General features: G+C 38.7%; 1 protein-coding gene across 3 annotated transcripts in view; it reads left to right on the top strand.

The window, feature by feature from the left end:
• The window catches only part of LOC118801048 (butyrophilin-like protein 2), a 39468-nt gene extending 19566 nt beyond the window's left edge, over positions 1–19902 (top strand). Inside the window, exons 1-7 of one of the 3 annotated variants that reach the window (XM_036561240.1) lie at positions 775–1177; positions 3166–3368; positions 13443–13505; positions 13674–13997; positions 16832–16838; positions 18226–18254; positions 19742–19902. In XM_036561240.1, coding sequence (XP_036417133.1) covers positions 13487–13505; positions 13674–13997; positions 16832–16838; positions 18226–18254; positions 19742–19836 — 474 coding nt within the window. In that variant the 5' untranslated portion in view covers positions 775–1177; positions 3166–3368; positions 13443–13486 and the 3' untranslated portion in view covers positions 19837–19902. Of the gene's footprint in view, positions 1–774; positions 1178–3165; positions 3369–13442; positions 13506–13673; positions 13998–16831; positions 16839–18225; positions 18255–19741 lie in introns of those variants that run through there. The other 2 variants (XM_036561239.1, XM_036561237.1) reach the window with 2 other exon arrangements.
• The last annotated feature ends 4695 nt before the right edge of the window (positions 19903–24597 follow it).

Raw genomic sequence — 24597 nt, 5'->3', positions numbered from 1 at the left:
AGCAATCTTAAACATCTAAACCTAATCATCCTAGGCTAAAGCATAGAGCCACAGCAGGCATGAAACACGTTCATGGTTTATATTTGTCTTACCTGTAATGACTTAATGCGCTGAAGTAACGTCTGTCCAGGCGTCTGAACGTAATTGCTACATCATTTAAGATGGAACAGGAAATTAAGCTCACTGCATCTTCATCTAGTCTCTATCCACTGTATAAGTCTCAATTACAGTCAGTAAACAGGGGCTGTATCACTTAAGATGGGGCCACTGGTTTTACCCCTAAATTACTACAGATATACACCTGGATGTTACATTTGCAGTTTGAGTGTTCTTGTGCTGTGAGCTCATTCAATAGCTCTGGTCTGCTGGGAATTCTCCCGACTCCCAAGTACAGCCATGGATGTAGGTTTTTTGAGACGCTTCATCCACAGTAAGCGCTGGTAAGCCTGATTAAAAAACAAAACGAAACAATGAAGTAGATTTTCTTTTATTTTTTTTAAGTTATAGACAAGCACAAGATAGGAAAACAATACAATATAATATCCAGCTGTTTGGAAAGTGCATTTCACAAGCATTCCTTTGACTGATGTGAGAAGTGATCAGATTATTAATCTGAGTTGTGGAGTTTCCATATTATTCAGCAGATGATGATGAAGCTCTGACTTGAGACTCATCAGTGCATTCTTTAAAGTGGTCACTGCTACAGTCCAGCAGCAGAAATGAAGGAGACTCAGGGGTCAATCTGCTGCTGTCAGTGTGTCAGTTTCACTCTCACTGAAACAGCACTTCTCTTTCACTGCTGCATCGTGATTGACACAACACCGTTAAATCATAAGAGGATTTATAGTGTGAAGAAAAAAATAAAAAGGTGGAACAACCAGCATTAAAGCCATAACAGCTCTCAGTTTAAGAGGAGTAAAGGAATGAAAACAGGTTCAGTCCATTTAGATGCGGCTGCCCTCTTGTGGTCAGAGAACAGATTGAGGTGAAACTGAAAGTATTTGTGGTTTCCGCTCTGGACGCTAAAGTGGAGAGTCGTGTGTGAGATTAGTGGAGAGTTTAAACTCGGTCTTATTATTATGGATCTGCTGTTATAGACAAAAACCTGATATGAACTGATTTAAAATGTGGACATATTTCACCACCAGCAGCGATATGACTATGAAGAACAGCGAAGGTAAGAGCAGTTAGTATCTCTCTCTCTCTCTCTCCCTCTCTCTCTCTTTCTCTCGCAGGAACTTTCCAGGTGCTGCAGAGCGCTCTAAAGCTGTGGTCAATTCATTAATATACATGTTGAATAACGTTGGGCTCTCTCGGCCCCCCCCCCCTCTCCTCTCTCTCTCTCTCTCTCTCTCTCTCTCTCTCTCTCTCTCTCTCTCCCCCTCTCTCTCTCTCTCTCAGACTGGGTGTGAAAATATCTTTTCACAGTAGGATAAAGGGGGATAATGCTATAGGCACAGAGCAGTCCGGTGAAGGATGCAGCGTTAACGTTAGCGCTGTACAGGATCAGGTTGATAACACAGACAAAGAGATATGACAGCCTGAGAACGTTAAAGGAGCTGCGGAAACCGTACATGAGTCAGAGTTCTCAGGGAAAACTAGTGGAGAGGGAATTAGAGGAAGAGGAGGTGGGGGTGAGTGCAGAGGCTAGAAATACACAGCGTGAGACCCCAGTGGAAGTAGCTGAGCTGGTTAGTGAGGGAGAGGAGAATGGGGATTCTTTTTCAGACCTTATGGGTATTTCTGATTTGGGTCTCAGTCAGAGAGAGAGAGAGAGAGAGAGAGAGAGAGAGAGAGAGAGAGAGAGAGAGAGAGAGCACAGATTTATATTCTTAAAGAGAGAAACTCTTTCATCAATGAGAAATTTGGTAAGACAGTAGAAGTGAAGGATTTTTCCCTGCCATAGATACGTTTGTGGTGTCAGCAGTGAAATTACAACATACAGTTGAATTTGAGGATTTGAGTGAGAAGAAAAGCTTTAGATTGAAAAAAATCTAACTAGATAACTTGGGCATAAAGGCTCAGCAACACAGAAAAAAATAAAGGTGAATGAGTCTCAAGGTGTGCTGTGTTTGGCTTTGGTTTCCTTTCTGTTTCAGTCCTTTCTTGCTTCCTTTCTTTGTATAGAATTAGTGAGAGTGGACTCTTTGATTATGAATGGGGCAGAGACAGGAATGAAAGAGAGATGCTTATTAATATAATTATCTTGCAGGAGACACACACTGACAGGGAAAATGAAATTGAGTGGTTGATGGTGGGAAGGGAAAAGGATTAGAAGTGAATCTGCTATGAGTAGAAGACACAGTATCAGGGACGGTATTGTTAGTAAAAGCAGATCCAGGCTTTTAAAAGCTTTTAAATTCTTGTTTGTTAACAATTGTGCACAAAATAAAATAGGCTCTTCAGGATTATGAAGAGGCTGAAATAAGTATAATTATGAGACTGAAATTGTACCAAACAGTTTACCATTGATATTAATGAGGAGGAGCCACATAGTCCATCTAATAAAATACTTGCAAAGTTAAGGCTGATCTCATAGATGTGTAGAGGAGTAGGAATAAGGCAGTGACAGTATACATGGCTCAAAGTATGTGAGTCTAGAGTCAGTGGGGCAATATTAGATAGATTTAATGAAGAAATGGTTTAATAGTAGGGTGGTGAATACTTCTGTTTTTCAAAATGTTTGTCATTTTGTCATTTTTCATCATAAAAAAAAAATGTTTTTCATCATACAGTGACTGTGCACATGAGTATAAAGTCTACATGTTGGCCACAATACTGTCGGCAGTTTAAGGTCAAATTATTATGACAGTTTCTTCTGTGATCATTTTATTTTGTTCTGTGAGAGCTGGAGGGCACAGAAAAGGGCGTTTGGAAGTATAGATAGAGATTTGTAGTCAGAATTATACTTATCATGTTACCTCTACAGCAAAGTCAGCAGTTTAAAGGTTGCATCAAGAAACAGAGCGATTAGAAAGAGAAATAGTGGAGAAGAACGGGTTCAGCTTGACAGAGCACTGGAGAAAAAAACAGAAGCTCAGCAGATAAAAGTGGTGCTTGAGAAAAGCAGGAATCTGTTCAGTAGTAGAGATGGATGATCCCAGTACATACTTTTTATTTAGAAAGGAAAGTGGTGCAGAAAAAACAGATGATGTTTTCACACAGGATTGATGGGACTTTGACCTCTGACCCAGCTGAAATGAGGAGGCTGGCTGTGTATTATGTGGATTTGTAATGCATGGAAGGACTGAAGGTGCAACAGAACTGCTACGAGACCTTTTACAGTTGCGACTGAAGAAGAGGGAGAAGTTGGATTCTCTGATTCAATTCAAGGAAATTACAGTTCCACAGCTGTTGGCAGGATGACAGTAAGTTCTCTGGGTGTGGTCAAGTTGTCAGCTGAATAACTTGTGCTGTGGGCAGTAATGCTCCCCCACACCATGACAGATTTTAACATTTTGCATCTTTCACTGATAAAAGTCTGAATGATTAATTTCATCTTTGGCCCAGAGATTTGTATGTCTGTGTTTCCAAATACAAGTATAAACATGGATTCCTCTGACCACAGCACACATTTCCATTGTTTTTCAGACCACCTGAGATGAGCTTGACCCAGAGAATGCAGTGTTTCTGCATAAAATGAATGTATGGTTTTCTTCTTGTACAGTAAAGTTGCGTCTCTTGATGTAGTGGTCGACTGTGTTTAGTGACAACTGTTTTCCAAAGTACTCCTGAGCCAATGTGGCTATACTGAACACTGTAGCATGACAGTTTCTCATGCAGTGCTGTCTGAGGGCTGAAGTTCACACATTCCACAGTGGTTTCTGGCCTTGCCCTACTGAGATTTCTCTGGATTCCCTGAATTTAAATTCTTTGCAGTCGTGCATTAAAAAATGTTCTTTATGAACTGTTTGATAATTCTCTCAAGAAATTTGGTACAAAGTGGTGAGCCACATCGCATCTTTGCACACAAAAACTGAGCTTTTGCTTTTATACCCAGTCATTATACCCTCACCTGTTACCAGTTCACCTGCTTATTGTGGAATGTTTTAAAATGCTGTAACCTAAATATTCTATGAACTTTTCTATAAGCTGGTCAGCCAAAACATTAAAAGTAATGTCTTTGTACTTTTGTCAGCTAAGAATATAGATTATACAGCATCACTACAGTATGAAGTATGAAACGAACTGAACTAAATCACTACAACTTCAGCGTCTCACACAACAGAACTCTGTATTTACTAATATGATAAAGACACTATTTACATTCAGTCTAAAGCAACATTAACATCACCTTTAGGGTCACAAATGATTTCAATGAATTTGTGTTTGTGGAAGAAAATAATAATGAAACACTACAAATAAAATCACCACAAATGACTAAAACTAAAACAGTGTCCAGTCTTCTCTGCAAAGAAATGATAAAAATAAAAATACTACAACTACTACTAATAATAATGATAACAATAATGGTAATAATAATAATATTAATAATAATAATAACAGACAGGCAGTATACTGAGTAAATAAAGTAAGTATATGTATATACACATACAAACACAGTGTTTTTTTTTTCTTTTTTTTTTGCTATAGTTACTGCTATAAGTAATAGAACTGTATCTTTGACTGATGATACTACCTCTGAGAGGTCTCCTAGGAGACATTGGAATGCTGCTCCCCAAATATAAAGATAATTTTGAGGTTATATGTTCCCAGAATCAGTGGACTGACGTGCGAGTCCAGAATGTATGAGAACAGTCATCAGTTGTTTTAGTTATACATTGTGTACATATGCTTGAATTGCTAAGTCCCATTTTGGACAATTTATACTGTGTAATGTGTGTCCTATGAGCCCTGTGACCCAGAAGGAGAAGTGGTTTAGATTATGTGTGTGTGTGTGTGTGTGGGTGTGTGTGTGTGTGTGTTTGTCCTATTTAATTGTATGTTTGTGTTGTTACTCATAATGAAGATATTTTTACAGATTTGTGTCCAGAATTGTGTATCAGTGCTAATATCTAAATCCTTTTCTCACTAATTAGTTGGTATTGATATAGCTGAATTTAAAGTACCTATGAGAACATATAGCTCTGGTAAAACTTGATTGTTAATTGTAATCATCATCATCATTATCTTCCGGCACCGCTCGAGGTGGCTGCCTGTTCCAGTAGCTCCATGTCTGTGTCTCCTGTTTGTAAATAGTGTCTTTTTACCCACTTTCTTTCTTTTCTGGATATTGAGACCTGGTCTAAAGTTGTTATACAACTTTTAAAAAACTTTTATTTACTTTTTAATGGATCATTCAACGGAACTTTCAGACTATGACTGCACTGAGCATTCTCAATTTGTCTATATGAGGAATCAGCTGATCGCGCCAAGGAAGCCGGTGGCTTTGTTTACATCGCAGCGGCCAGTGATTCAAATGGAGCTGAGACGTCCTTACCGGGGCTGCAGGGTGGGAGATAAACAGTGACAAGAGAAGTGGAGATACAAATCAAATCTTCCTGCAATAATTATGGGAAACGTATGGTCACTGGTTAACAAAATGGACTAACTGTCAGCTCTAACACAGACACAATGGGAATACCAGGAATGCAGCATTTTGTGCTTCACAGAATCATGGCTGAGACCCTGCATACCAGACTGTCATGTTCATCTGAATGGTTTTTCTACTGTGAGGGCGGACAGAGACCACACGCAAACTGGTAAGAAGAAGGGAGGAGGGCTGGCTGTGTTCGTGAATAACAGATGGTGTAATCATGGTCACATCACAGTTAAAGAAGTAATCTGCAAGCCGGACATTGAACTGTGTGTTCTAGCTATGCGCCTGTACATCTGCCGCGCGAGGTTTCCCAGAACATCCTCTGCGCTGTGTACGTTCCACCTTCTGCTAACGCGGACACAGCCTGTGATGTCATCTACTCAACCATTGTGAGAGTGCAAAATTAGAGCCCTACTGCCTTCATTGCAGTGTCTGGAGACTTCAACCATGTTACCCTCTCATCATATCTGCCCGCTTTCAGCCAGTTTGTGGACTGCAAGATAAGAGAGAACAAGACTTTGGACCTGCTGTATGCCAGTGTTAAAGAAGCATGTAAATCCACTGCTCTCCCCCCACTGGGTCGTTCAGACCATAACCTGGTTCACCTCAACTCACGGTATAAATGCCTGGTTCAGAGACAGGCAGTGACCACAAGGACAGTGAGGAAGTGGTCACCTGAGGCTGTAGAATCACTGAGGGGTTGTCTGGATGCTACACAATAGGATGTCCTGTGTGAACCACATGGTGAGGACATCGTTGCAATAACATCATGCATGACTGACTACATCAACTTGTGTGTGGACCCTCCAGGACTGTCTGGTGCTTTCCCAACAACAAACCCTGGGTCACCCGTGACGTAAAATCTCTGAAGAACAGAAGAAAAGAGCATTTATGGCAGGAGACAGGGAGGAACTGGAGAGGGTACAAAAAGAGCTTAAACCTCAATTAAGAAGGTTCAAGCTGGAAAACTAAAAAACTACAACTGAATAACACTTGTGATGTCTGAAGAGGCCTAAAAGACATCACTGGCTTCAACCAACGAGGCCTATTCCAGCAGAGGGTAAGCGTGAATGGGCGAATGAGTTAAACTAATTCTTTGTGAGGTTTGAGAACGGCTCCTCTCCTGCTCCACTGTGTCTGTCTCCTACACAGATTAACACACCTACACAAACCACAACACGCCATGGGCCATCCACAGCCTCACCCTGCTCCACCACAGCCATTCACATCTGTGACCATCAGCAACCACTGTCTGCAATGGACGCCTCTCACCCACCCCCCACATTTGAAATGTCCAGTGATAGTACATTCACTGCTGATCAGGTGAAGAAGGAAATGAAAAAAACTTATGGCAGTGATGTTGAGAGTTCTTGCACATGGAAAGTAATTGTAAACTACTGTCTACTGAGTGCCGTGACTGTTATAGAGTCTGACAGCGGCTGGGAGGAAGGACCTGCGGTATCTCTCCTTCACGCGTGCCGCAGCCGGGCACTGAAGGAGCTGCTCAGTGCTGTCAGAGAGCGGTGCATGGGGTGGGACAGGTTCTTCAGCATGTTTGTTAGCTTAGTCCTCATTCTCCTGTCCCCCACCACCTCCACTGGGTCAAGAGGACATCCCAGGACAGAGCTGGACTTCCTGATGATCTTATTCAGTCTCTTCCTGTCAGCAGTAGAGATGCTGCTGCCCCAGCACACCACTCCATAAAAAATGGCTGATGCCACCACAGCGTCGAAGAAGGTCCTGAGAAGTGCCCCCTGCACGCCAAAGGACCTGAGCCTCCTCAGGAGATGTAGCCTGCTCTGGCCTTTCCTGTAGAGGGCAGCTGTGTTGTCAGTCCAGTCCAGCTTGTTGTTGAGGTGAACACCCAGGTACTTATAGGACTTCACAATCTCAATGTCCATTCCCTGGATGTTCACAGGCACCGGAGGAGAATGTTTGGACTTGCAGAAGTCCACCACCAGCTCCTTGGTTTTTCCTGCGTTGATCTGCAGGCAGTTCCTCTGGCACCATTCCACAAAGTCCTGCGTCAGTTCTCTGTACTCCCTGTCATCTCCGTCTGTGATGAGGCCGACGATAGCAGAGTCGTCAGAGAACTTTTGCAGGTGACAACTGGCAGAGCTGTACTTGAAGTCTGCAGTGTAGAGGGTGAAGAGAAAGGGAGCGAGGACAGTTCCCTGTGGAGCCCCCGTGCTGCAGACCACCGTGTCCAACTGACAGCCCTGGGTCCTCACATATTGCGGTCGGTTAGTGAGGTAGTCCAGGATCCAGGTGGTGAGGTGATGGTCCAGGCCCATGCACTCCAGCTTGTCCTTCAGCAGTGTGGGTTTGATGGTATTGAAAATCAAAAAGAAATCAAAAAGAAATCAAAAAACATGATTCTCACAGTGCTCCCAGCATTCACCAGGTGAGAGAGAGAGCTGTGTAGGAGGTGGATGATGGCATCCTCCACTCCAATGCCAGGTTGGTAGGCAAACTGCAGTGGGTCCATTGAAGAGCTCACCAGGGGGCGCAGGTGGACAAGAAGCAGTCTCTCCAGGGTCTTCATCAGGTGAGATGTCAGTGCCACCGGCCTATAGCTGTTGAGGTCTTTGGGGTGTGGGGTCTTTGGCACTGGCACCACGCAGGATGTTTTCCACAGCTGTGGGACTTTCCTAACCTCAAGCTGAGGTTAAAGATGTACCCGACCACGTCACACAGCTCGTTCGCACAGGTCTTGAGAAGCCTTGAGCTGATGGCATCTGGACCTGCAGCCTTCCTGATCTTCATCCTCCTGAGCTCACTTCTCACCTGGGATGTTGTGAATGTGAGGCTGGAGTAAGGGAGAACAGTGCTGGGATGTATGTCAGCAGGAGAGCCGTCTGATGGTGGCTGTGTGTTGAGATGAAGGGGGGTGGGTGCAGGAGAGGGGGGAGGGCCAAATGCTGGTAGTGCCAGACAGGGAGAATTCAGCAGTGATGTGCCTGTGGTGGGGGGAGCAGGCGAGTGATCAAACCTATTAAAGAATAGATTGAGTTCATTCACCCACTTGTGGTCCCCCACAGCCCGGGAGTCGGGCTTCTTGTGTTCAGAAATAGTTTTGAGGCTATTCCAGACTCCACTGACATTATTCTGCTGCAGCTGGGCCTCCATCTTTCTCCTGTAGCTGGCTTTCCCCTCCCGGATCTTCCTTCTCAGCTCCCTCTGCACAGATCTCATCTCCTCCTTGTCACCTGATTTAAAAGCCCTCTTCTTCTCCTTCAGGAGGGCCTTTATATCAGGATTAATCCAGGGTTTGTTGTTGGAGAAACACCGAATGCTCTTGGTGGGTACGGTATTCTCCACACAGAAGTTGACATAGTCCGTTATGAAGTGTGTGAGGCCATCAATATCTTCCGCTTAAGGATCACACATCTCCTCCCACAGTGTTGTGCTGAAACAGTCTTTCAAAGCCTCTTCAGACTCTGCAGTCCATTACTTCACTGTGAGGGTGATGGTTGGTTCTCTGTGTACAAGTGGTTTGTACACAGGCAGAAGATGAACCAGGTTGTGATCTGATCTTCCCAGGGGAGGGAGGGGTAGGGAGTTATATGCCTCCTTTGTATTTGCATAAAACAAGTCCAGTGTTTTATTGTCTCTGGTGTGGCAGGTGACATACTGGGTGAAGGTAGACAGTGTTGAGGATGGAGAAGAATGTCCCCAGAGATCAGGAGGAGGGCCTGTGGGTGCTGGGTCAGAATCCTGCTCACAGCTGAGTGCAGGGCGTCACAGGCAGCGTCAGCGTTAGCAGACGGAGGAACGTACGCAGCAATCGCGATAGCATGCGAGAATTCCCGTGGCAGATAGTAAGGTCTCATGCTAACGGCTAACAGTTCAATGTCCTTACAGCAGATTTGCTCTTTAATAGAGATGTGTCCAGAGTTACACCATCTATCATTCACAAATACTGCCAGTCCTCCTCCTTTCCTCTTACCGCTCTCCGCTGTCCTGTCCACCCGTACGAGGTGAAAGCCATCCAGAGAGACGAGTGTATCCGGAGTTAGCGTAGTTAGCCAGGTCTCCGTAAACAGCATGACGCTACACTCACGGAATTCCTTCTCGTGCCGGGTCAGCGCTGCTAACTCATCCATCTTATTTGGAAGAGATCTCACGTTCCCCATGATGACAGAGGGAAGGACTGGTTTGTAGTATCTTCTCCTCGCACGGCGCTGAGCCCCCACGCGAGTCCCTCGTCGCTTCCTCCTCAGCTCGCGGGAGATCTGGGGTCGCTCCCCCGGGAGCGCCGCTGTGCCCCTCAGCGCTATCAGCTGATCCCTGGTGTAAACAAAGAGATCCCGCCGGGAGCACACTGGATCCGCTCTCGCGTGTGAAATGCGCGAGAAAAACAAAATAAAAAGAAGCGCAAACTTCACGAGTTTAATGTCCATGGTGCACAGATAGTGTGAAAAGTACTCAGGTTTAGAAAGTACTATAAAAGAAAGGAAAAATAAGAGAAAAAAAGCTCACGGTGAGCAAGAGCTGCTGTAACAGGCTGCCACTCGCGCGACGCCGGAAGTCGGAAGTAGTTTTTTAATGAACTACTTATTTACTCTTACTTGAGTAATTTTATTTACTAATACATTTACTTGTACCTGAGCAAATTATGATTACAGTACCAGGACTTGTACTTCAGTAGGGATATTCAGTACTCTTTACACCCCTGCTCATGGATAATGGACTATCTTACTGGATGACCTCAGTATGTGCGACTGCAGGGCTGTGTCTCAGACAAGGCTGTGTGCAGTGTTGGGGCACCCCAGGGGACTGTGTTAGCTCCATTCCTGTTCAACCTGTACACCTCTGACTTCAGATACAACACAGAGTCGTGTCATCTGCAGAAATTCTCGGATGACACGGCCGTTGTGGGGCGTATGAGGAAAGGACAGGAGGAGGAATACAGGAAGCTGGTGAAGGACCTTGTTGACTGGTGTAAGCAGAACCAGAAATCAGGGAGCAAAGCTTGATTTCTGAACTTCAAGGTCGGAGTATACATGTTTAAAATGATACTATTATTGAAATTTGTAATCTGTCATCTTTATATTTTAAATATTTTCATGTATTAGGTTTGGCCATCTCGCTTAAAGTGAGATCACTGACTGTTTAAGTCACCTATAAGGCATCATTTTATAAAACAGCAGTTTTTCTGTTTGATGTGTGTTAAGTTAAAATCTTGTTAAAAAGTCTTGAAATTGAAATTACTATTTTTTAATATTTTTTTTTTTAATGAAACATCTTAAATAAAAAAAGGAATACAAAAGTAACAGAAAGTAATCAGATTACATTACTTTAGCAAAGTAATCCTTTGGTTACAGTTACATTTTTTTAACAGGTAATCTGTACATTTTTAAAGTAACCCTCCCAACCCTGATTACAGTTTTTAACAAAGTAGATTTTTAGTACTGTCCCACTTTTGCTGAATATACTGGATAAAGTCGTCTTGGGGGATGTGGGGGCAGCAGTGGACTGAAGTAGGACAGAAATGTTAAGAATTAAGAACATTGAGGCGATAAATTATTTTATATGAAACACATTAAGAGAAGAATTCGACAAAGAAAACTGCCAAACAGTAACAGCAAGTAAAAATGTAAAGTAAAAATGACAAAAGCAGAGTTTTTCTATGTGCCGTATCAAGACGTTTTCTAACTGTGTTCTGACTATTGTTACTTTTTATGTGCTGTAACTGAATCTGTTACTGAGTACATTTAGAACAGTGTGTTCAGTTTTCAGCCATCAGTACTCTTATTCCTGTTCAGCTCATCCATCTGTTACTGCAGCTACAGCCTGCAGCTCTATCAGTTTCCCTCAGCTGCTCCAACACACCCCACACTGAGAGTCCATCACACACCTCACATTCAGTTTACAACCAGCTCACTTCCACACCTTCACTGTGTCCCATCATTTCAATGATGTCTAGATAGAAGAGAGTTCTTTACATCATCAGTATGTCCACTGCAGTGTCCACTCAACATCAGTAAATAAAGAGCTGAGAGTGTAAATCATGTAAGGAGGTTGAAATCCTGTTGAAAACTGTTGAAGGAGCTTTTTGTTCTGTTCTATGTATTTGGTATTTGCACTGAGGAGCTGTTTATCTTGAAGCTCTGTTTAATGCTGTTCTGTCCCTGTATGAAGTTTTACTCCGTCATTGTTCTGAGACTCTCAGTCTGTGATGGAAAGAGCAGCTATGCAGCTCTTAGAGACTGTAATGAAAAATCTGTTTCAGTAAAAACAGTTTAATATTCTGCTTTATGCACATCAGTATATTATTATCTGTTTACATTTCTCTACAGCACCTACTACTGAAATTATAAGACATGTTTTGTTTGTAAAAGAATTTCATAACCAGAATTTATTTGTATCTAAATGTTTGTGTTGACAATTGATTTTAAACCTTTAAAATGTGAAATAGTTATTATTATGATTTTATAAGTGTGAAAATCTAAATAAAGTGACAAATAGGTCTCTTTGAGGCAGCATCTGTAGCTGACAGTTACTGTATATGATCAGGTTTCTCTGTGGTTTGTAGCTGCAGAGAGACTTTATAGCTCCATTTAACGTAACATGACTAAATAACCTAGAAACGACTGAGCTGATAGATTGTGGTGAACAAACAGTAAAGAAAAAGGAGGAAAAACAGAGGAGTAAAGGAATGAAAGCAGGTTCACTCCATTTAGATGCCGCTGCCCTCTTGTGGTCAGAGAACAGATTGAATGTTTTAAATGTTCCAAATGTCTCCAGATGTAGTTTAATACAAAACCTCATTCATAAAGAGCTTTTTCTTCACTCTTTAACATTACAGTGTAGAACAACTCTCAGTTTAATAGAAGTGTAAAGATTTTATATCACAAGAAATATACAGTGTTCTGAAGGCCTGTAGACGTTACTGGAAAAGTGAATAAAACTGTTCCTACATTAGTGTCAGCAGTGCTCTGCATTAGAAACAAACACTGATAAGACACTGAAAGAGCTTTTATAATGTTATCAGTAACTACAGTGTAATATTCACTGATGCTCTGCTTTTGATTCCACATTTACTTCTATCACTTTGCTGAACATCAACAAAATATTTCAGAGCTTTATTGTGAGTCTGAAAGTGTTGATAAGAGTGATAACAGTAGTGACGTTAGCTGAGCTGTGTTTAACACTCATTAATGCTCTACTCCCCAAAAGACTGTGTGAAGAACACGGCTGCCTGATGAAGAACAGCTTAGAAAGTCAATAAATGGCCTCATTCAGATGGACTGAGTTGAGAAAGAGCTGCCAGATATTTACAGATATTCCCACATTGAACTCTGTAATTAAAGTCTAAATGGATTTTTTCCTTTAGTTCTACGAAGTTCATCACTAAATGATTTCTATGCAGTTAAAGCAGAAGAGAAAGAAGTGCTAACCTGCCCTGCCTGCATTGATAAATCACATCATTTTCAACACGGATTTCTGTATAATGAACATTTGGTGACTTTCCATAACAGTTAGTAGTCCTTTCTCTTTCTGTTTAATCATCATCACTTTATTATTACTGAGATATTTTGAAAGAGAAAGAAAGAAAAAACTGTCACTGTAATGAAAAATAAACCTGAACTTCTTTACTGAATATGTAGCAGAAACCACATGACATTGTTATTATACTGTTATTAATATTGTTTGTTTTTGTTTCAATATTGTCATATAAATCATTAGATATCATTTAACCTGATATGAACTGATTTAAAACGTGGACATATTTCACCAACAGCGATATGACTGTATGAAGAACAGAGAACGTGAGAGCAGTTATTATTATGCTAATCATGTTAATATAACAAATAAATTGTATAATTTAAATGGTTATGATTATGAGAAGATTTATGTCTCTCTCTCTCTCTCTCTCTCTCTCTCTCTCTCTCTGTAGGATTGTATTAGTGTGAATCTGTAGGAGGAGATAAAGAGATAAAAATGGCGGCTGCAAGAAACAGTAAGTTAAACTTCCAGAACCTACAAAAGGTTTTACTGTGAACATCATTAATAATATTCAATCAGAGAGTTTATTTTTATTGTGGAGGCACACGAGACACAACTATTAATGTGTGTGTGTGTGTGTGTGTGTGTGTGTGTGTGTGTGTGTGTTTGTGTTTCTACACAGATGAGTTTAAACTCTTTGGACCCCGTGATGGAGATTATCAATCTCCCTCTGTGGTCACTCTCTCCTGTCACCTGTCTCCTGAAATCAGTGCTGTTTCCATGGAGATCAGGTGGTTTAAGGGGACGGACTGTGTTTGTCTCTATAAGAACAGGCAGGTGACAGAGGGGAGGGGCTACAGGGGCAGAGTGAGTCTGTTCACTCAGGAGCTGCAGAGAGGAAACGTCTCCTTACAGATCAGAGACTGCAGATGGTCAGATAGAGGAGATTATTTGTGTCAGGTCACCAATGGAGACACAACAGAGGAGTGTACAGTAGGAATGTGGCGTAAGTATTCCAGAAGTTCACTCTAAATAAACTCATCATCATCATCAGCGTCTCAGAATGAAAGATGAAGAGACAGAAATGAGAAACACAGATGTTCAGATGGTGTTGTGTTCAGATAAGGAGTACAACATACACGCAGGATAAATGATGTTAATGTGGAGTGAAGACAGATGAGCATTCAGTAGAAAAAACAGTGACTCTGTTTCTCACTCTGACACTAAACCTCCACATCATGACTGCACAGTGGAAAACTCACAACTGCAGCTGCAATAATATATATATATATATATATATATATAGATATATATATATATATAGATATATATATATATAAGAATTAAATAAATATTTTAGATGAAAAATTAAATTGTTACAAAAAAGTGAAAATAGTTACAAATCAAGTGAAATCTACAGACTGCAGTCAGATCATCGATTTAACAGACAATATCTATTAATTATTAAAATATTAAATTTAATATGTGACGTCACTACAGGCTGCTGCCTGGCTCTCATAACTAATTAAAGCTGCAGATCCACAAACTATAGACACAAAAAGGGGCGTGTTCAGAGTTGAGCTGCGCGTAGTGAGGAGATAAAACCGAAACTGCGCATCTTATTCACCACTTCAGTCGTATCTGTGACTCGCGCGAGCGGCGTTCATGACTCGTTGCGCGCGTGGCGAGTTCACCAACAAGAGCGGCGAGTCTCAGTTCTCCGATTCCGACCCTGACTTCAGCTCTTTCTCTTGAGCGATGTCCACTGCGCCAGAGCATGTATAAGTCCAGCGCCCCCGTCTGACGTTTGATGAACCACAATATTTTCACCCTGAATTCATGTGTTTGAGTATAAAATGCAAACAAACTAATCAAGACCAAATTTAATATAAATATCATGTAAATTAATGCAAACATTCATCCAAACAATGAAATAAAATAAATTATAGATAGAAGATTAAATCTGATCTTAATTTTCTAAAGAGTTTAAGCTCACCTTCAGCCTGACAGGACACATCATGGATTTCCATCAACAAACATTTAAGAAATTTAACATTTATTTAATGAACTCAAGTAAAGTTTTAGTTTAAACTCTAAATCAGTTTAGTTCAGTTCTAAATCACTCTTAATATATTGAGTTCTTCTACAGATCACTGACTGAGCTGAAATATGAATCTACATACACTGTACAAAGTCAAACTGGCTGTTTTTGAGTTTTGAATTATAAGAATTGTTTTGTTTGTCTGAAGTAGCTTTAAGAGTAACGTGGATCAAAATGACTTCACAACTAAAAATCCCTTTCTAGATCTTTTAGGGTCTTTATTTTCTCTGAAGGGATGAATTCTTTATTACCCGGCAACATTAATATATTACATATAATATAATATAAGATAATCTAATATAATATAATAATGGACTACATTTCATGAATAAAAATAGAATATTGAATTAACTAATATTTGTTATTCCATATTATTTCCACATTTATAAACAACAATAATAATAATAAGCAAAAGAAAAAGAAGAAGATGTAAAGTGTAAAGTTGGTGCATTTTACTTCCTGATGAAGTGATGAGGCCAAAATTAATCTTCAGTACTATTTTATACTTTTAAAATTCATAATAATAATCAGCAATCATAATAATAATAATAATAATTTAAAAAGTATTATTATTATTATTATTATTATTGTTGTTGTTGTTGTTATTATTATTAATAGTAGTATTATTATTGTTATTAGTGTTAATATATTATACTTATCCTCTTTTAGGCTTTGTTTATTTTTTCATTCAAAGTTTTATCCTCTGTCTTTTTCAGGGCTGAAGGTAAAACTCTAATAAAGAAGCTCTGTGTGAGGAACTGATGGGTCTGTTAGTCGTTCTTTAGAGAGAAGTTTAATGTGGTTCTTTTAGTGAAGAAGCAGTTTCTGAAAACTCACTATTTTCACGAACTTTCTGTAAAACATGTTAATGAAGTGATTTGTGACACGACCCAGAATGATCAGCACAGTAAAAAGCCCGACCTGCTGCTTGACGGCTCTGATTGACTGTTTTCAGCTCTCAGTTCTCCACGAAACTGAAACGTGTTGGAGTATTAGGCTCTCCTGAAGCTCCGCTCCTGACTGTACAATAGAGATTCATCTTTAAGTCTTGCATCTGAGTTTATTCATCGTTTTCTTCAGCTCATGATCCTCATTCATTCATGAAGCTTCAGAACACAAAACTCTCTTCTTATATTTAACCGTTTCTTAACTGACTTATTTTGCATATGTTCCTTCATGATCTGTTCCTGATTGACACTAGATTAGTTATAATAGTATGTATTATATCAGTTCATCTTTTAGTTCATATATCAGTTAAATCTTAGTTATTATATGAGTTAATCTGTCTGTTCATTCTGTAAAACAAAATGTACTTTATCTGATTTTAACTCTCTGGCTGCAGGATAAAACACATTCCTTCCGTCATGTTTGTTCATCAGTGACACTTGAAGCATAACACATTATTCATTACTGAATTACTATATTCGTTCATGAGTTGTTGATGCATATTACTAGTTTACTAAGGAACCGTATTGTAAAGTGTTACCAGTCATTTCTATAAGGGTTGAGTTTCTGCTGTAGGTTTACACTTTAACTGTTTAGCTGAACGTCTTCATGGAGTTGTACTGAAAGCATTGAGTGACAGTTCAAGAGTGAGGATGAAGAACTACAGTACAGATGAGAAAGGAGATTCCGATAAGAGATAAAGAGTTTTAAACAAGACTGAATATTATAACTGTAAAAGTGGTTTCTCATGGAGATTTGACTAACTTGTGTTCCTTCTGTTTTTCATTCCACAGCACCGTCGTCAGCTAACATCACTCTGTTTACTTCTTTCGCTGCTGGTAGTGACTGATTTACAACTCCTATATCACAGGACTACATTCATACAGACATCAAGCAGCTACATCATATTGAGTTTTCCCAGGTACATTTCACATGATGAACAAGTCTCTGATACTCAGAATCACAGCTGTTGACTCATCTCCTCCTTCCTTCCCACAATGCTCCTGTGCATATCCCACTGCACTGCAGAAATGTAGAGACAGTGAAGTTCACTGATGGAGAAAAACGACACAACAATAAAAAGCCGTCTGGCTCTGTTGGGAGTGATGTCACTGTTCTTATGTGATGATGGAATATTTGAGTCGTTCATCATCAGTACATCATTATCATTAGAGTGTCTCTCTCATTACTGTAGTGTTCCTCTCCTCCATTACTGAAAATAGAGCAGAACACACACAGCAGGAGCTCTCTGACACACACTCACACACACTATCTGCTGTTTGATGAGTCCTCTATATCGTGACTCAAACACACAGCAGCAATCATGAAGAGTCCAGCAGCTCTGACTAAGACTGGATTACTGAGCTCCTCTCATCTCTTCACGTTCCATTCACTTCATTTAAGAATGATCAGCTTCTCTTATTCAGTCTGCAGAGTCTCTCAGCAGAGATTCACTAGATGAACATGAAAGAGTTAAACTCATCTTAAAGTAGCTGAAGGAGAGATTTGAGAGAAGTTGTTATTTTTAGTTTTTTATGTGTAACTCGTGGCTTTAATTATGAAATCTTCAGGCTGTTTTATTCACTTCTACAGTCTGTAATAAGACAGATAGAGAGGATTTAATGAAGAGAAAGAGAGTAGAGGACTGACTGAATAGAGAAGACTATGGTTACTGAGATCGTACATAAATGAACTTTCTCCTCACAGCTCAGTTCAGTAGTGAACAAACACAACAAATAACTGACTATGAGAGCAGATTTCCCTCCATCACTCAATGAAGTAGTCATGTTTGCCCAGCTGTGTTTGTTAATTTCTTCAAATATAGACCTATATTAATGACCCATAAAGACACTTTCATATACATATCATTTTAACATCAATTAATGATGTTATTGCAGAAAACTAGAGAGAGAGAGAGTGTGTGTGAGAGAGAGAGAGACAGACAGACAGACAGAGGACACAGACAAAAATGACCGTAACAAATAAAAAAACTGAAACAAAATTTTAAGTTCTAGAATGTAACACTGTCAGTCTGTATTAGACCCTCATAAAGAGAAGAAAGCCCCCAAACAACAGAGCAGCATCATCCACATTTACTGTACTGTTACATTTCGAGCCTTCCTAATATTCAAATATAATGATTCACTCTTCATGCATAAAATCTTCACATTATATTATTCTCTTCACAGTGGGGTTCAGGGACAGAAGCACAGAGAAGTGAGTATAATTCAGTGTGTAGTGCTTTTATTGTGATGAGCTGATTGTTGATGAAGATGTTTGGGATGTAAAGGACTGATGTATTTATCTGTACTGTGTTTCAGAGTAGTTCAGCTGAACATCCTCGCAGCCGAGAGAGTTACTAACACACACTTCAGCTCTGTATGTATCACTATAGTGTAGAGCTCACAGCAGCCTGAGATGACTGAACACCATTAATAACACTGTTACCTCATTCACACACAGACTCACACAGACACACATACACACACACACACACACACACACACACACACACACACACACACACCCATCTGATCTACACACTGATACTGACAGATTACAAAGTGAAGCTCACAGTTTTTCACACTGATTATCATTAATATAATCAGAAATTTGTGTTAGAATCATTTCCTTACATGAACTTTAACAGCAGAGTCACGTTTATATCAGCATTTATATTTAATACTGTTCTATGAAGACAATAATGTAGTTAATAATGAAATATAATAATTTTCAGCCGGCTGACAATTATTATATTTCATTATTAGCTACATTATTGTCTTCGTTGAACAGTATTAAATATAAATGCTGATATAAAAATTTGCTGGACAGAACAACCAGTTTACAGACAGTCAGAGAAGCAGCAGAGAGTCAGACTTATTGAGGAGAGAATCAGACTAACTTCTCAGAAGCTAAAGAGCAGCAGATCTCAAACTTTAAACTAACTTCACTTTTTGATCTTTTTAATTTGCAGTTTCAGTTTTAGAGCTCATTCATTTTTCCTCTCAGACTCTATAATATCAGACATGAAAACACAATCTGAAAGAAGAGAAAATCATTATTTGTTTGTGTTTAAAGATCTAACTGTAAATACAGCAGCAGCTAGAGTTCTTTAAAGGGCTCATATCCCACATTGTCTAGTATTTTATTTCCCCCTAAAGTCCACTTATAACATTTATGTGGTTTTTATATATCAAAAAACAGTCATAATTCATTTTTACATGATCATTTTCCATCCTTTCTTCATCATTTAGTTGTAAATAGACTGTTTGTGTTACTGTGCCTTTAAGACTGATATCTGTAAATGAGTTCTGATTGGCCTGTATTGTGCCTCATTAAAAAAGCAGTGCAGGCTGAAACACTCCTTATACTGTGTTAATGGGCGGGGCTAAACTGCTGTTGGCTAAATAGACAGATATATGTAATAGATATATGTGATATAGATATATGTGATTTTTTGTGACATCACAACCACAGTGAACTCACAGTGAGCAGTATTTACAGCTTAGTTTCCATATATGGACTATGTGAACTGGAGAGTGAACAGTACATTCTGAAACTTTAAACCTGTTGAAAATGATATTTTCTCTGATGGTCTTTAAAACTAAACAACAGCTTCATGTCATACTAAACAAAATACTGATCTAATGTTTCGTCTTATATGTTTTCAGTATTTTAAAAGTTCTTATTTTGTCTCTGATCAGAGTCTCGAGTTGCGGAAGTCTATGTTTATCAGGTGAGCATGTTATTCTACATAGATCACACTTTTAAAAAAGATGGTTCTTCAAAGGTTCTTTAGTAAAGTATATGGTTCTGTTTAGAACCAAGAACACTCGATGAACATTTTGCTGGATTAAAGGTTTCTTTGCATCATCAGTGATTCTTCAGATTGATGGAGAATGTGTTGTTTATGGTTCTGTATAGAACCTTTTTGAAAGGTTTGCCTCATAGCACCTAAAAGGGTTCCTCTATTATATACAAGCTTGACATAACAGCTGGATGTAACAGTAAAAGACCTCTTTTTTGTGGTGCTAGTGTAGAACGCTTTTCAAAAGGTTCTAAATAGAACCATGTACAGCACGTTCTCCATCAATCTGAAGAATCTTTGATGATGCAGAGAACGTTTTAATATGATTAATATTAATCATTATTTAATCATCAGATTAAAATAATTCATATTTTAATATGATGTTTAAATCTATGTATGTAAACATTATTGTGTGTAAAAGCTGTTCAGGGCTGATAGTTGATAAAGTTTACGATTAAGTTTAGTTTCGTCTTTTCTGTTGATTCTCATTTCATGGTGTTCAGTTGAGTGTTATTACAGTGTTATTACAGTGTTGATGCTGATCAGTGTTCTGTAAGTGATCATGATCCTCAGAAGCTGCAGAGCTGCAACTACTTTAATTCCCCTTTTCTGATGCTGCGTTTCAGATCTGTTACTCTCACTTCCCATGAAGCTCATGACTGATGATGATTTATTATGAAAACTAAAGATGAAAAGAGCTCTTATTCAGTTACTAATAAAATATTATTATTTATTAATATTTATTAATAAATATTACTTTATTATCATGTGCTTATTTATCATTATTTATTATTTGTTTTGGTAAAATTCTATCAATACAGTTTCTGTATATACTGTTATGAATATCAGTTCTCAGTGATTCACACTGACACATCAACAGTGATTTAAACAGAGAAAGAGTTATTGATCATATAACATACAGAATGACCTCAGGATGATCTTCACACTGTTTTATTCTCTTTTACAGTGGACAGAAATGGACAGAAGAGGAGACTGAAATGGAAGATCTGCTCTGCTGACCGGTAAGGATGACCATGTTTATTTTTGTAAGCGTGTGTGTTTTTGAGGTTATGTTAGTATGAAGTGTAGATAAGACTGTTTGTGTGTTTTATAGATTTATGAGGTTTTACAGCTTTTACTGAGGTTGTTTTACATCAAGACATCATTAAATTGAGCATTTATATTAAGAGCAATGATACTGACCGTCTGTGTGATCATTTTAAAGAGCGATAACTGTTTCGCCTCTATATGAATCATTATACTGAAGCAGTTCAGAAGTCAGAGTTAAAACTCATTTCAGACTTTTTACTGAGCGTGGAATTTAGAACTAAACTACTCCTTTTGCTTTGAGTGACATTATTTATTTGTTTTTATTGTTTTCTAGTTATACTATTATGATATACAAACATACCATGATACTAATGAAAATGACACAAAAGTTTACTTAATGGTCGAAAATCATGCTTTCACTAATGACCTGCTTACTAATGTTACACACTGATTTTCAGAATTTGGGACGCATTTATTTCAAAACCTTGGGGTCTGACTGCTGACCACGTGGCCATGAGGGTCAGGGATGCAGTCTCACTTCCTGCTGTAAAATGTAGGGGTGTGGCTAAAATAAGGCTCCACATATGGTCTAAAAACTTTGTGTTTCTGTAGTGACATGAAAACTTGGGACAGAATTTTATAAATAATGATTTTATTGAAAAACTAAACTCTTTCAAATCTTTAAAGTTAAAAACAATAAAAAACAAAAAAACCCTTTATTTTCCCAGGTGTAGTTTAAGGTTTAGTGTTTGGGACAGACACGTTCCAATAGAAATTACACTATAAATGACGATTCCTTAAGTTGAAATAGATCATAACATCATCCTCATAAACATCTAAACTCTGACTACTTAAAATACTACTGTTTGAATAAGTTTGAAGTTACAGCTTGAAGTTACAGCTTAAATTAATTCGGTAGGATGTTCTGTAAATTTATATCAGTCTCAGATGTGTAGTCGTGATTTGAAAATAAGTGAATATGTAAATGTAAATGTAATGCACAATTACTGTTTGTTTACTGAAATTAACATTAAATTGATTTGGATTTTACCCCAATATATTACACTCAGCTAATATGTAGAAATTATGCAATAAACGTGCAGAAAAATGCCATGTTTATGTGTGTTCACTGAACTTATTTCCACTTAGAAAATCAACAAAACACATAATTTAACAAGGGGTCCTCAAATGTGTGCATTTGACTATAAATTAGTAAATCTAAAAATGTTCGCTGTAATGATGTTTTCTTGTTTGTGGAGTCCTTTCAGATATGAAGATCTGAATGGTGTCTCTCTGTGTATGTGTGTTACGGATGGAATGTTGGATAGATGTATATTCATATTTGTTTATTTGCAAAAGCTTTTTTCTTTAACAATTCCCTCGTCATCATGTGCTTAGACAGCTGGATGCAGAGTTGTTGACTGGTATTCATTAAGAGGTCATTCAAATTGATGAGTAAAATTGAAAGAAAGCGCAGAGCTAGTTATGCTCTATATAAGTGTTACCAGTTTTAATGCTTGTTTATTTATAAATCTTCATCTTTCATAAACACTGAATAACATCACACAAATATTTGATAAACATCTAAATACAAAGACAGTTTGAATAGTAAATCATAATCATGAATTAATTTTCTTTACTTTGTAAATTGTATCCCGTTTAAAAATATACAGTATAAAGTGATTTTCACACTGTAACAAGTGTTATTTTTGATATGGTTTGTCTTTATTTTTGGTTTGTAAAAACCCCAAATGTGACAAAATACAAAATAATCTAAATCATCTGAATCTGAATCATCATTTGCCCAGAATTAAAAGGGGATAGGTTTTCCTGACCTTACTGAAGAACTAATGAGCTTAACTGAAGAAAAGAAAGCAGAGGAGGAAAAAAAAAAAAAAAAAAAAAAAGCTGAAGAGAGCTGAGACTGAAACTGGAGACAAACAGCCACACAAAACACACAGTAAAGAAGAGAACTAAGAGGAGAGAGACCACCAGAGAGATCAGTCATGGAGACCGAGACGATGCAGGAAGAAGAGTGAGAGAAAGAGTGGAGATGAGACAAAGAGAGGAAGAGGAGATCAGAGGAAGATGAGAAGCTGTTGATGGATGTTTTGAGGAGCTCAGAGGAAGCAGTTAAAAGCAAGGAAGAGAATAAAACAGGCATAAAACACAAAAGATGATTAAGCGAAGTTTATCAAGGAGAGCATTAGGAGAAGAGGAGAGAGCTTGGAGAGAGGAGTGGAGAGAAAGATGAGCAGATGAAGAAGGCTGAAGAGGAGTCTGAAGAGGATGCAGTAGGAGAGGAGGATGAATGGTTGAAGAAGCTCATACTGGAGATGGAGATCAGAGATAAGAATGCATAAAAGCGAGATACACACTTCAAATCAGGAAGCTGCCTGACTCATTACTCAGACTGATATAACAAACAGACAGAAAGAGTTTTGATAGAGAGGGATGAAAAAGAGAGAGAGATAGAAAGACTGAACTAAACTCTCAGAGAGGGAGAAAGAAAAAGAACGCAACTGAAGAGAGAAAAAAGATTTAGAAGAGAAAACAGACACTTCACAAAAAAACACTGAATTAATGAAAACATACAAAAACAATAGAACAAACTAACAATAGATGCGAAGAATGAACTGCTGAGAGAGAATGAGACTCGACTGGAGTCACAGTGAAAGAGGTTGAAAGAAGTAAAAAGCACTGGAGACTCTGAGAAAGGGAACTGCAGGAAAGAGCAGCAAACTACAGAGAGAATTATCCTACTGGAAACAACAGAAACTGAACTCACCACCACCGTCAGCAGAAAGAGTTAGGAAGAGAAAAGAACAACAACTTAACACACAGTTAAGAATTTTAAGACACAGCTGATTGTAAATATCTGACCTGATAAATTATATTCTGTCTTTATCATTTCAGCCAGCCCAACAGAATTCAGACCTACAGACTGAAACTGAAACCCTGATGGCTGGTGAGTTTACATGTTTAACAGTCAGACTAATAATAAATACATTCTTATATAAAAATATGTCATAATTAAATAACATATTAACCCACATGACCAGTTGAAAGTTGGACACACCTATCCAAATAAGCATTTTCTGCAATTTTATCTTTAAGTGCTTCTGGCCAATAACTGTTGGGACAGCCTCCAGCAACCCCCGCGACCCAGAAGGATAAGCGGTTTAGATAATGTGTGTTTTGTGTGTGTGTGTTGTGGTGTGTGTGTGGTGTTCTAAGGCGTTGCTGCTCGAATATGAATCAGTGCATTTAAGACAAATACATTTAGTCACGTTCATGCATGTGTATGATGAATGTCTTGTCTTTCAGCGCTAACTGTACGGAGGGCGTCAATTCTGCTGGAAAAGTCTCTGATGGTTGAGAGTGAATGTGTGTGAAGCTGCATCAAGACTGAGGGGCTGATTTCTAAAATAATCTAAATTCTGTGATATTTTTATATACTGTACACTATTTTTGCTCTCTGCATGATTGTATGTATTAATTTACATTTTTTTGATGTTTAACTATACTTATACATGTCGGAAAATAGTAAAAAAAAAAAAAAACAACTCTGAGAAAAAGTGTGTCTAGGTGTGTTCCAAATATTTGACTGGTAATAGTTTTTAACTGTCATTAATTAATATCTACTAATCTCCACTACGTGCCTTATTATTATATTCACTTCTTCTTATTCCAGTTGATATT

This window comes from Colossoma macropomum, unplaced genomic scaffold, assembly GCF_904425465.1.
Source record: "Colossoma macropomum unplaced genomic scaffold, Colossoma_macropomum, whole genome shotgun sequence".
Lineage (NCBI taxonomy): Eukaryota > Metazoa > Chordata > Actinopteri > Characiformes > Serrasalmidae > Colossoma > Colossoma macropomum.
The sequence above is the reverse complement of the archived record's forward strand: the minus strand, read 5'-3'. Positions and strand labels throughout refer to the sequence as shown.